Source organism: Dipodomys merriami, unplaced genomic scaffold (assembly GCF_024711535.1).
Source record: "Dipodomys merriami isolate MVZ:Mamm:240054 unplaced genomic scaffold, mDipMer1.0.p SCAF_233, whole genome shotgun sequence".
NCBI lineage: Eukaryota > Metazoa > Chordata > Mammalia > Rodentia > Heteromyidae > Dipodomys > Dipodomys merriami.
In genome coordinates this window covers 1,532,688-1,546,924 of record NW_027203749.1, presented here as the reverse complement: position 1 = coordinate 1,546,924, position 14,237 = coordinate 1,532,688, and the positions used below count along the sequence as shown (strand labels likewise).

The 14,237-nt window shown below is 38.4% G+C and overlaps 1 protein-coding gene across 2 annotated transcripts in view; it reads left to right on the top strand.

Annotated features, from left to right (window-relative positions):
- LOC138835266 (lamin tail domain-containing protein 1-like) overlaps positions 1 to 14,237 on the top strand; it is a 68,260-nt gene that overhangs the window by 47,502 nt on the left and 6,521 nt on the right. The window contains exons 9-10 of one of the 2 annotated variants that reach the window (XM_070033836.1): positions 7,892 to 7,955; positions 9,636 to 9,690. In XM_070033836.1, the coding sequence (XP_069889937.1) occupies positions 7,892 to 7,955; positions 9,636 to 9,690 (119 nt within the window). The remainder of the gene's footprint in view (positions 1 to 7,891; positions 7,956 to 9,635; positions 9,691 to 14,237) is intronic. The other variant, XM_070033837.1, reaches the window with a different exon arrangement.

The window sequence follows — 14,237 nt, the reverse complement described above, 5'->3', positions numbered from 1 at the left end:
ATATAGAGATGGAGAGAGAGAAAGAGAGAAAGAGAAAGAGAGAGATAAGTCTTAAACAATCCTCAGACTCCAGCAAGGTCCTAAAAGCAAGTATTGAAAATCATTCATTTACTTTTTCTCCAATAAACATTCTTCCAGAGTTAGTTTTTAATAAACATGTGTCGAATGAATAAAACATCCAGGTCAGAAGGATTATACATGATTGGAATCTGGTGAGGAAGGAAAACTGTTTCTAAAATGATATGCTGTAACAAATTATCCATCTCTTTCAAATATTCCTGTGTTAATCCCAAATTAACACAGTTTTTAATCAGAAGTTTGCTAAATCTTATAAATCACTCTTGGTGCTATAAATAGTCAAATCAATAGAATTTGATGTCATCAGCTTGGGTTCACTGAAGGGATTTCCAGGAATCAATGACACAGGAAATATATTCTCAGAAAATATGCTTATCCTATGATATTGAAATTTATACCTCCTTGGACTTCTCCTCAGACTGAATAGAAAGTAATCACTTGGAGAGGAACATAGTGAAATAGTATTCTCTCCCCAGGCTTTGATAAAACGCTGATCAATACTAGTACAAAATTTTGGAATACAAGAATATCATTATTACCCCTTGTATTTGAAAGGCGTCACTTTTCTCTTCTTTTGTTTTCCAAACATTCAGTCTGTAATTTGGTGATATTTTTAGAGGACATTTTTATGAAGTCAAGTGAAAACATCATTCATGTATGTGTCAGCTAAAATGTTTCTTAATGTACAGATAAAGTATATGAAGATATATCTGGATATGGCATGTCACATCTGTAACCCCATCTACTCAGGAAACCGAGAACTGAAGATCCTGGCTCAAAGCCAGCCCCAACAGAAAAGTTCATGAGAATTTTGGTTTGGGGGGCCAGTCCAGGGGCTTGAACTCAGGACCTGTGCACTATCCCTGTGATTTTTCACTCAAAACTGGTACTCTCCCACGTGTGTCACAGCTCCATTTATAATGTTTTGGTGATTGATTGGAAAATAGAGTCTTATGGACTTTCCTGTTGGGGCTCACTTTGAATCATTAACATCAGAACTCAGACTCTTGAGTAGCTAAGACTATGGGCATGATCCATTAGTGCATAGCCCTGAGACACATCTCTAATTAACCACAAAAAGACTTGAAGTGGAGAAATAGACCAAAATGTAGAGTGGAAACCTTGAGCAAAGAGCTAAAATAGAGCATGAGGCTTTGTGTAGGTACTATGCCCCAGACCTTCACAGAGAAAGAAAAAAAGAATTCTATAATAATATTCTTAATAATAAAATAATTAGTTGATATTATATCTGTTTAAAATTCACTTATCATTATTCTAAAGGTAATACCCAGAAGGGTTTTGGTTACATATGCCAGAGAAAGAGTACGTATTTTTACAAAATGTCACCACTTCCCTCACACCCTCCCAGTTTTTCCCTTCCATCCCCACCCACTAATGGTATGTTCATTATCAAAATACGGTATAGTGAGCATCACTGTTGCATTGTTCAACATTTTTTTATCGGTCGTGGGGCTTGAACTCTGGGCTTTGGCACTGTCCCTCAGCTCTTCAGCTCAAGGAGAATGCTCTACCACTTGAGCTACAGCGCCACTTCGGTTTTCTAGTGATTTATTGGAGATAAGAGTCTCACAGACTTTCCTGCTGGGCTGGCTTGAACCAAGATGCTCAGATCTCAGCCTCCTGAGTAGCTAGGATTACAGGCTTGAGCCATTGGCTCAACATTTGTCCCACCAATTCTGTGTCCCCCTTACCTTCTCAAACACACTAACAAACAAGATAAAGGGAATTAAAACATAAACAACAATGAAGGAAAAACAAACAAAACAACAGGAACAAAAAAACCATTTCTCTCATCTTCCTGAAGTTCATTTTGATAACTATTATTTTATATTGTAAGATCCACATAGCTATTTCATCTATGTGATCCTCCCCTGAGCATATTCTCTTTTGGTTTCACTGTGTGTGAATAACTAGAGATCTGTATAATTTAGGATGCCCCAGTATATATATTTTCCCTTTTTCATCCAGTGAGCTTACTTGTAGAGTCTTAGGCATATACAATTACCACAAATGAAGGAAATCAAGCAACCTGTATTTATTTGGGTCTGGCTTACTTCACTTAACATTATTTTTCCAAGCATTCAACTTTTTATTTTTATTGTCAAGGTGATGTACAGAGGGGTTATAAGGTAATAAGTATTTTTCTTGTCAAACTTTTTACCTCTTCCCTAATTTTTCTCCTACTTATGAATGGTAGGAAATCATTCCTGATAGATGCATAGAATTCCATTGTGTATGTATACAATATTTTTAGATCCCTTCTTCCACTGAGGGACATCTGGGTTGATTATAGAAGCTGGCTATGGGAATAAGGCTGCATGAATATGATTGTGCTTGTGGCTTTAGTGTGGTCTGGTTTGTGGTCAAGCATATAAATGCCCAGGAGTAGGATTGATAGGTCATAAGAAAGCTCTTTTGAGGAACCTCCATCCAGCTTTCCAGAGTAGTTAATGAAATTACAGGATAGTTGTGTTCCTTTTTGGCCACTTCCCCTCCAGCCTTTTTTCTTGTTTGTTTCATTGATAATGACCATTGTAACTGGGGTGAGTTAGAATCTTAGGATTATTTTCATTTAATGTCTTGTACAGCCATAGATGTCGTCTCTTCATGTGTTTATTGCCCATTCTTCTTCTGATATGTCTCTCTTTTAGTCTTTAGTCCATTTATTTTTTCGATTGTTGTTTCTTTGATGATATGTTTTTGGGAGGTTTAGTTTTTTTGAACTTCAAATATATTTTGGGTGTTAGGGTCTTGTCTGATGTTTGCCTGGCAAACCTCCTCTCCATTCTGTGAATTTTCTATAAATATTGCTATCTGTGTCCTTTATCATGCAGAAACTTTTCAATTTGATTCAGTCCAATTTATACAGTCTTTCTTTGATTTTTTTCTGTGATTCTGGATCTTTACTTAAGAAGTTTTGACCCATGTTTACGAGCCCTAGTGTTTCTCCTACCACTTCCTATAATATTTTCATGGTATCTGGCTTTACATTAAGGTATTTGGTACAATTTGAATTGACTCTACTATATTGCACAAAGCAGTTTACAAATCCATGCAGTACCCACAAAATCCAGATAACTTTCTTCAATGAAATAGAAAAAGCAATCCACAAATACATTTGGAATAACAAAAGACCCTTACAGGCAAAATCAATCAATACCAGGGGAAGAATGTGTTGGAGGGATATCTATACCAAACTTCAAACAATATTATGAAATCATAGTAAAAAAAAAGCTTGGTACTTGAACAAAAATAGGACCAATGGAACAGAATAGAAGACCCAGATATGAACTCCCAAACTTATAGCCACCTAAAATTTGATATAAAAGCACAGGTTGGAAGAAAAAGAGCCTCTTCAACAAATGGTGCTGGCAAAATTGGTTATGCAAATGCAGAAACTAAACTAGATCATTATTCAATGTTTGGTTCCAATGTGTTGTTCTTTCCTTTTTATTTCATCTTATACATTAGCACATACTTGCATATAACTATATATGCATATTATACATCATTTTTCATTTAATTTTTTATTGTAAAGGTGATATATAGAGAGGTTATTGTCACAAAAATCAGGTAGAGGGTACATTTCTTTTTGAACAATGTCACCCCTTCCTTTGCTTTCTCCAAGTTTTTACCTCCCATCTCCCTCATGTATTACACAGTTCATTTTCAACATGAGGTCTAGTGTGTATCTCTGGTACATTTGTACAATAAATGGAAACTAGAAGTCTTTTGTTGTTTATTACTCCTTTTTTTTTTTTTTTACTGGTTTTGTTTTCTTTACCTTTCTTGTAGGGTAGTCTTCTTCTATTTGGGGGAGCTTAAGGGAGTGCATAGAACCTTATTTATCAACCTGAACCAGGATTCAATTCTAAATGCATCAATGGTTGGATCATTTATTTCAGCACATTTCAGCATTTTTGTACTAAGATTTGAACCCAGGGCTTTAAATTTGATAGGTAGCACTTTATTACTTGAGCCAACCACATCCCCAGGTTCCCCCCTCAATATTTCCAGACAAGAGGTATAGATTGCTGTAAGGTTACAAACGATTATAATATATTTTCACAAATAATTGAAAAAACACTGCTTCCGAAAGTTAATATTCATATTAATATACTAGATGCTAAGCATTTCACCTTGATTCACCCAAGAAATTGACACCAACTGCAGAAATTCAAATGCATAAGCATACTAGGCTATGAGTCAGTAGCTCATATCTATGATCCTAGCTACTCAGGAGGCTGAGATATGAGTATTGCTCATACTACAAAGCCAACCTGTGCAACAGAGTCCATAAGACTTTTAGCTGCAATGAACCATCACCTAAAGCTGGAAGTGAAGGTCTGATCCCAATGGTAGCACACTAGCTTGAGCAAAAATGCACAGGTACAGTTAGTTATGAGGCCCTGAATCCAAGATCCAGGACTAGCACTATTACTACTATTACTACTACTACTACTGTTGCTACTAATGAGAAAGAGAAGAATAAGAAAGAAAACAAAAATTACTACTGTGTATATATGCCCATGATTGAAGTTTAAGAATTTATAGATGGAATTTTCTGTAAATGGATTTTTAGCCCTTAATGAGATTGTGTTTCCTGAGAAAGAACCTGTCAGAGTTCAATTTAAACCTTCATTCTCAGTGAAATTGGAAAGACAGATGCAAAACATTAGTAAAGTCCATATCGTGCCAACATGAAATAAATAGAATGCTTCTGGAAAATAAGAAGTGAGAAACTACATTCATCCAACTAAAGACTGAAAATATTGTGGGAAAGAATTCATCTCTATTAAATTAGGAGATTTTTTTTTGGGTCCAGTCGTGAGGCCTGAGCTCTGGGGCTGGGCACGGTCCCTCAGCTCTTCAGCTCAAGGCTAGCACTCTACCACCTGAGTCACAGCGCCACTTCCGGCTTTTTTCTTTTTGCTTATATGGTGCTGAGGAATCGAACCCAGGGCCTCAGGCATGCAAGGCAAGCGCTCTACCACTGAGCCACCTTCCCAGCCCTAAATTAGGATATTTTCTTCTGTCATTTTCCCTTATACATTACAACTGTTGTATACACAGCATTTATGTTGTCATTACATATTTCATAAGTACACTAGAGATGACCTAAAGTACACAGGAGGATGCTGTACATTATAGGCAAATGTTATTACTTGAATATCTTGGGGGGAGCTGATCCCCATCCAGGACACCCAAGAGACTCAGCAGAAATGACAGGTCAGTCAGCATTGCTTCTTTACCAATATTTATTTATTTTTTTGGTCAGTCGTGGGGCTTGAACTCTGGGTTTAGGCGCTGTCCCTGCACTCTTCAGCTCAAGGTGAACACTCTACCGCTTGAGCAACAGCACCACTTCCGGTTTTCTAGTGGTTTATTGGAGATAAGGGTCTCGTGGACTTTCCTGCCCGGCCTGGCTTTGAACCGCTATCCTCAGATCTCAGCCTCCTGAGTAACTAGGATTACAAGCTTGAGCCACGGGCACCTGGGGTATGCCAATACTTCTATGTTTCCATTCTGAGTTAGCCTGAGTCCTGCCCTGCCCTTCTCCAGCTTCTGTGCCTTTGGGAGATGTGTAAACACAAAAAGCATTTGAGAGCTTGGTAGGAAGATCAAATTATACTCTAAATTTCTGCATTAATCAATTGTAATCACAATTTCTCTTCCAGATGGCTGTTTTCTTCTCAGGATTTTGTCTTAATTTTGTCTTGACAAATAATTTCTTTTCTTTTATAATGATTCACTGAAAACTTGGGATTAATCAAATACCACTTTCAAGTTTTGGTTCAATTACTGGTGTTGACCTAAATGATATGGATTTCCTTTCTAAACCAAAGAAACTCCTCAGGGTGCTGAATTAATGTAATATAAATATAAATAATGCATTTTTTTCAAGGAACCAATTTTTGTTTTGTTGTTTTTGATGTAATTTTAAATCTGAAATTCATTTATTTCTGATATAATTTTACTATTTCTCTCTGTATTGGTTTTGAGTTTGACTAGTTCCCATTTTCAAACACGTTGAAGTGCATCAATGGAGTATTGAGTTAAGATTTCCTCCACTTGTTGATGTGGGCACTCAAAGTTATGAATTTTCCGCAGTGTTCCAGAGGACCTGGTATTTTTTTGTGTTCATTTATATTAATTTACATAAACATTTGAATTTCTTATTTTCATTTCTTCAATGAACCATTGATCATTCAGTAATGTGATCTTTAGTTTCTGTGTTAGCTCTAATTTTATTCTGTTTTGGTCTGAACAGTATACAGGGAATATATTATTTTAACTTGCATGGACTTGCTTTGTGACTTAGGATATTATTTATTTTGGAGAACCTAACATGCAATGCTAAGAAGAATATATATTCTGACACTGATGGGTGAAATATTCTATTGATGCCTAGTAAATCTAGCTGGTCATTATCCACAGACTTGAGAAAGGAACCATTTGGTCAAAGGGCAGTGCAGATTTTGAAGTGATGACACTAATCAACTTGTATTGTACATGTAAATCCCTTTGTTAAAAGACAAAAAAATAATATAAGTAAATAAGGGAAACTGGAGTTTGGAAGAGGTAATGAAAATGTTGAAAGGGGTGACAGTGATCAAGATGCATTGTACTCATAAACTGCTTTGGTGAATGCCAAATTCTTTCTACAATGATCTTATATTTTTGCAATTTTTAAATTGTGATTATGTGATTACATAATTTTACATATTTCACAGTATTGTGGTATAGTGATACTTTGTTAAAGTCACAAACACATTCTAACCTTCATGGGGCAAATTGTCTTTTTCATGGACGACAAAGTTTATGAGTTCTATGAGCTTTGATGATGTAGTCATTTCTTCCAAATCGGGTGATATGTGCATTCCTTTCTTTTTGCTTAGTGTCAGATGTTCCCTCTTTCCCACTGATTCCCTCCCTCCCATCACTGCCATTGAATTGCTTAGTTCATTTTAATCCATGTCCAGTGAAGCTGATGGGTCCTGCTGTATGTTTCCCCATGTTCCCCTCTAGTTCTGTGTCCTCTTCCTAGTATCCCTCCGATGTACACATATATACCATATATGTGGTCAATGGCGAAGGGTCATTTAGTGATGATTCGACAAGATGAGTGGGGGTCCTTTGTTTCTCGAGTCTTGTTTACTTTTTCATACCACCTTGTGTCTTGGATTTAACATCCACTTATCAGGGAGACCATGTGCTATTTGTCTCTTTCCTCTTGGCTTACTTACCTCACTTAACACGATTTCTTCTAGTTCCATTAATTTCACTGCAAATGCCATTATTTTGTCCTTTCAAATGGCTGCATAACATCCCATTGTATATAGATACCACAATTTTTGGATCCATTCATCTGTAGTGGGGCATCTGGGTTGTTTCCATATCCTGGCTATTGTGAACCATGCTGCAATAAACATGGAGGTGAAAGTGACCTTGTTTCCTTGTTCCTGTTGTTCAGGATAGATGCCTAGGAGTGGTATGGCTGGGTCATGGGGGGGGGTGTCAATATTTAGTTTTCTGAGGACCCTCCAGATTGCTTTCCAAAGTAGTTTTATAAATGTACATTTCCATGAGTACTGTAATAGAGTTTCTCTTTCTCCATGTCCCCTCTAGCATTTGTTGTTGACTGACAGGATGTGGGCCATTCTCAGGGTTGTCTTTATTTGAATTTCCTTTACAACCAGGGATTTAAAAAATTTTTAAAAATATTTTAAAAAATCAATGCTTGGAATAATAGACTGACATTCAACCTGTTGTTCTCCTTATTCTTTTTCAGGGACCAAGGGAAAAAAGAAATCTAAGTCACAAAAAGGAATAGTCAATAAACCCAATCTTTCAAAGTAAGCACCAGTATTGATAATTGTGCCTTTCTATGGGAAAATAACAAATAAATTTCCAAAATACCTTTAAAAAAAAAAAACTAGACTTTGAGTTTAACATCTCGCTTACTAGGCAGTGATCTACCAACTGAAGTACCCACCAGCCCTTTGTACTTTCGTTGTTTGTTATATTGTGCCTCAGATTTTTGCCCAAGACAAGCCTTGGGTTACAGTCCTACTGCCTATAGTTCTCAGTAGCTGGGATCATTATTTGAATCACCATAGCTAGTTTGTGTACTGAGATGGAATATCCTGAACGTTTTGTTCAGGCTGACCTATAATTGCAGTCATCCCAATCTCTACCCTCCTAACACAAGTGTCTTTAAAAGCCATAAGTATGTTGTGTGGTGCTACCACCACTTAAACACAAACTTTTAGTTTTCTGGATACTGTAGACAGATTATTTTGTTTTTTTCTGTAGCCTGATGATCTCTTTTTATAATTCCATCTGCTCTGTGATTTTCTCTGGTTTCCAAACGTCTGGATTTCTTGTCTATCCCTATGCTGCTTATACTCATTATTTTCTTTTCCTAAAGGATAAATAGTTCTTTTTTTGTCAGTTGTGTCCCTCAGCTCTTCAGCTCAAGGCTAGCGCTCTACCACTTGAGCCACAGCACCACTTCTGGCTTTTTCTGTTTATGTAGTTCTGAGGAATCAAACCCAGGGCCTCATGCATGCAAGGCAAGCACTCTACCACTGAGACACCTCCCCAGCCCAGAATAAATACTTCTTTTTGTTTTTGTGTGCCGATTTTGTGGCTTGATCCTCAGAGTCTGAGCGCCATCTCTTAGGTATTCTACAACCTGATTCACATCCAGGTTTGTGTTTGCTACTTGGAGATAATAGTTTTGTAGGCTTTCGTGCCTGGGATGGATTTGCATTGAGTCCCACATCTCAGTCTTGTGATTATCAAGAAATACTGGCATGAGACATCAGCAACTAGCAAGCATGTCTACTGTTTTATAGACTCACTCTTCTTTCACATTATATCACAATGCAATTATAATGTCACATAGCACTTATACCATCATATCACTGAATCTCCAACTTCATACAAATGTGATGGCTATACCTTCCCTGTTCAAAGATTTCTCCAATGCTTCCTCATGGGGCACTGATTGGTACTGGACAGCAATGTACTACCCCATTTCAGTTTAAATGAGTAAGTGAACGCTGCAAATATTTTAAAATGACCGCAAAACACACTAAGATATTTTCACAGGAAAGAACTGAAGAATCCAGACTGATTTAATTTCAACTTCCAGACACTTTGAAACTGTCTCAATGAGAATATAATTCCTGTGATTTCCTCTGCCTCTACCATTATGTCATCAAAATTCAAGATTCTACACTCTGTAGACCAATTATCTTCTATTCTCTATAAGCCAAAGCAAATTCTGGGTACTAATCCTGTAATGATAAACCTTGAATACAAGATTTCACACTTTTACCATTTGTGCAATGCCCTGTAATCTTTATGTGTTTACTTTTAAGGTAGAGACTCACACTAATTTTTCTCTGGTGGCCACAGAGTTCATTCATCCTTCTTCCACCTCCTTAGTATCTGAAAACATAGATGTGTGCTATTAGCCAGATTGTTCCGGATACAGGCTCTCATGCAATCCTGTTAAACTTCCCCAGGAAAGTCTCAATTTTAGCCTTCCTACTTCTGCTTCTTGAGGAGCTGAGATTGCAGGTATGTACCACCAAGCCCAGCTAGGCACTATATCCAGTTCTGAGGCTTGAACTCAGGCACTAGGCATTGTCCCTAAGCTTTGTGTGTGTGTGTGTGTGTGTGTGTGTGTGTGTGTGTGTGATGATTCTGGGGTTAGAATTCAACCTTTTCATTGCCCTTAGATTTTTCTACTCTAGTCTAGGGCTCTACCACAGCTCCACTTATAGCTTTATGGTGGATAATTGGAGTAAAAATTCTTATGGATTTTTCACAGGTTGTTGTCAGTCATTATTTAATTATAAACAAATATGATGGGTAGACTGGTTTGTTTGATTTTTTTGGGGGGGGGTCCGGTCGTGGGGCCTGAACTCTGGGCCTGGGCGCTGTCCCTCAGCTCTTCAGCTCAAGGCTAGCGCTCTACCACTTGAGCCACAGTGCCACTTCCGGCTTTTTTCTTTTTGCTTATGTGGTGCTGAGGAATCGAACCCAGGGCCTCTGGCATGCAAGGCAAGCACTCTACCACTGAGCCACCTTCCCAGCCCAGTTTGTTTGATTTTTGAGAATTGTTCCGTGTGTGTGTGTGTGTGTGTGTGTGTGTGTGTGTGTGTGTGTGTGTGTGTGTGTGTGTGTGTGTGTGATTCTGGGGTTGGAATTCAACCTTTTCATTGCCCTTAGATTTTTCTACTCTAGTCTAGGGCTCTACCACAGCTCAACTTACAGCTTTATGCTGGATAATTGGAAACAGTAGTCTAACATTCTTTTCCAGCTTGGGTTGGCCCCAGACCACAACCTTCCAATCTCAAATTCTTGAATAGCTAGGATTAGAAGCTTGAGCTACCATCACCCTGGTTGCAAATGTATTTCTAATGTTGTTGTGTGTATAATAAAATAATTTAACAAAAATCTTGACACCAGGGTAGGAAGGTGGTTCAATGTTAGAGTGCTTGCCTTGCATGCATGAGGCACTGGGTTCGATTCCTCAGCACCACATAAGCAGAAAAAACCAGAAGTGGCACTGTGGCTCAAGTGGTAGAGCAGGTGCTAGCCTTGAGCTGAAGACATGAGATACAACACTCAGGCCCAGAATTCAGACCCCACAACTGACAAAAAAGGCTTGATGTCATTCATAATCTTTCTCATGAGAGCCAGTGGAAGATTATTTGGAAGTTTGATCCTTTTCAGTCTACACAGTCCTGTAAAACTCTATGCCTTTCTGGATGCCTTATATTTATCTTCTCATATGGTTGTATTTACAACTGACCTCAGCATACCCCTATAATATTTTTGAAGTCTTCACTAGTAGCAAAATTTGATGCAATTTCTTCAAGAACCCATGCTGAAAGACTTATTTATTCCATTCAGCTTATGAGTCTGGCTTGTCTGTTCAGAGACAAAATATCATTTTTTGTTTTCATTTCATAATCGTTGGGAATTTATAACAGAGGGTACCTGCATTGAAATTCATGGCTTTCACAGTAGCTTGCCTAAGCATATGGAATAGGTAGAGCTGAAGTATCTGCAGCGTTTGCTGAAGTAAGTTTGTCTCAAAGAGATAACTCACCTAAAGTCACTGAGATGGTAAGTGTCAGAAAGAAGACTAGAAACTGAGGTTAATATCAATGCTATCCCAAAGCCACTCTGCCAATTAAACTGTAAGACTGTCTAATTATTCCTCTCTCACTTTCAATAGGAGATAAAAACTCCTTGTGTTTAAAAGTGGGACTCTTAAAAGGATATTTTTTTTCAGAATCCCAATACTGACAGCAAAAGAAGCAATTCAAAGTTCAGTCTCAGATGTCTCTGCTAATTGTATTTCTTTGCAACAAAGTATTAAAATCTTGTAGTAGGATGATTCATAGCTCTTGGTTGCATCATTAAATACTTTCCTGAAAAAGTGTTGGAGTTCTATTGTGTGATATGGGCAGTGTGGTTGAATGTTATCACATAATACAGCAGAAACAGAACTTTTGACAAGTTGTGGGTTATATACAAGTTATCTTACTTGGCCCTGAAAAATCAGGTAATATATTTCTACGCTGATGACCACCCACTATGAAATCTCAAACTCCCCTTCAAGATGATGTGTTTACTTAGAAACTTGGGAAAGTACCAAATTATGCTAATGCCAGATATTAAATTCACATGTAATAGGAGTTTTTACATATAGAAAGCACTCCCACTAATTGGATGACAGTCCTTTGGAGTGCCAGTGGCTCACACCTATAATCCTAGCTACTAATGAAGCCATATTCTAAGGATCACAGTTCAAATGCCGATTGGGAACATAAGACAGTCCACGATACTGTGATCCTCCAATTCACTACCATAAAAATCAGCTGAAAGTTGTGGCTTAAGTGATAGAGCACTACCTTTTAGCAAAAAGGGTCAGTACAGTGCTCAGGCACACACAAAGACAATTCTAATGCAGTATTGATGAGTCCATTCTGAGAACCACAACATAACCACATAGTGTTGCTCTCTTTTCCTGTTGTTGATTGTGGGGCTTGAACTCTGGGCATGAGTGCTGTCCCTGTACTCTTCAGCTCTTGAGCCACTGAGACACTTCATTACTTGAGCCACTGAGACACTTCTGGTTTTCTGGTGGTTAATTGGAGATAAGAATCTTATGGACTTGAGACGGCGAAAGATGGCGGAGGAGAAGCTGGAATCTGAACAAGCTCTCTCATAGAAAGCAGTTTTAGAGTTCCAGTGAACAGTCCTAAGCCAGAGAATCACACCAAGTGTGCCATCACAGGACAGAGAGTTAGACAAGAGAGGGAAGCCAAGACAACAAGACACATCTGAGCGCCTGCCAGCAGCCGCCGCGACGGCGGCAGGGCCGCGGTGGCGACCGCAGCCATACCTGAGCTCGCACACAGAGAGTCCAGGACGAAGGAGCCAGACGCAGCAGACGAGTGGATTCTACTCAACACCAGCAAGAACCGACAAGGAGCAGACATCTTCATCCTGCAGTTTGCAGACCAGAGACGACCCAGGATCCAAGACTCGGCGTGAGTACAAGCCCGACGTCCTCACTCCTCAGGGAGCAGAGGAGGGAAGGCCACCCCTCCCCCCCCAGCACCGGTGATCTCCATCTTGGATAACGACAAAGCTCAGAGGAACTGCTAGCTCCAACTCAGGCCTTGGAATAAAATGAGTCATTTAGCAGGTCACAAGAACTTAACGGCGAAGTGACCTGCCAGACTCAGCTCCATCCAGGGAAAAGTCACCCAGCTCAGGCACCAGCCCATTGGAGTGGCTTTCCTCACTGGGTAACCAGAGCCAGAGGCTGCCCCTCCCTCTAGCAGCCTCAACAATCAATTGAAAATCAGTAACCCTGAGAATGGCTCCAGGCTGGGTTCTGTGAGTTTTTTTTTTTTTTTCTTCACAAAATAGCCCCACGGAAAAGCTACTGATTGTTGAAAGGCCTCAACTCTACCCAGAACCTAGCCTCACCACTGCATCCCCCTCTTTTGTGACTCTCAAAGCAGATCTGCCTCCCATTAAACTAATCTGGGAGGGGGATCTCAAAATATTGGGTAAAGCAGAGTATTTTTCTGCCTGTTCGAACAAACTGACTTAAGAAACCAATCAAGCCACAGGACCTCAAGCTGACCAGAGACTCCAACAAGAGGCTGGTTACAGACAAAAGGGAGATACAGGATTCTTCCCACCCCTCCCAAAAAAAAAAAATCAAAGAACTTTTTTCTTTTTTTTTTTTTCTTTTCGTTCTTTTTTTTTTTTTGGTACTTTATATATATATATGAATTTTTTTCCTTTTCTAAAAATTTTATTAATCTTTAATTTTTGCCTTTTTTGAAAAAATAATTGTTTTCCAGTAACTTTTTTTCCTCTTATAATTTTTATTTTAGGAATACGTGAATGTGTGGTTTCCTTTCTTTTCTTGTCTTCTTTCTCTTTCTCTTTCTTTCTTAACTATCTTTTTGGTGTTTGACTGGCTCTACTGAACTTCTGATCTTTTTTTCTCCCTTTATTATCCTGTTCACCTATTCCTCTCTCTTGATCTTCTTTATGTGACTTAACTCTTGTCCTGCACATCCTCAGATAAACCCGTAGTTAACTAGTAGACCCTATCCCCCATTGTGTACACACTTAATCCACAAATTTATTACTCAATTCAAAACCTCTGAGACTTAAATTCCTTAATAGCAGTACTACCTCTTTATACCTATATAAGATTTTAAGCATTTTTTTAAGTTTTTCACTTCTCCTCTATGTCCCTTCCCTTTTCTTAATATACTCACATTCCTCTCTAAATAGATGGTCTTTTAATCTCCATAATAATATTAATTTTTACATTTCTATTTTTTTCTGGTCTCTTTTCATTTCACTTTCCCTTCTTTTTCTCTCTCTCTCTACTTGCATCCTACCCAACCTATTTCCTGCATTGGGATTAGGACATAGTTAACTCTCCCTGTGCCCCCCCTACACCAATCTATTCCTATTTTTTACCCACATCTCTCCCTAACCCTAATAATTTCTGGTCTTCCAAATTCTTCTCTGCGATTCGAAGCCCATTAACATATAGTTGTTTGATGTTGAATAGA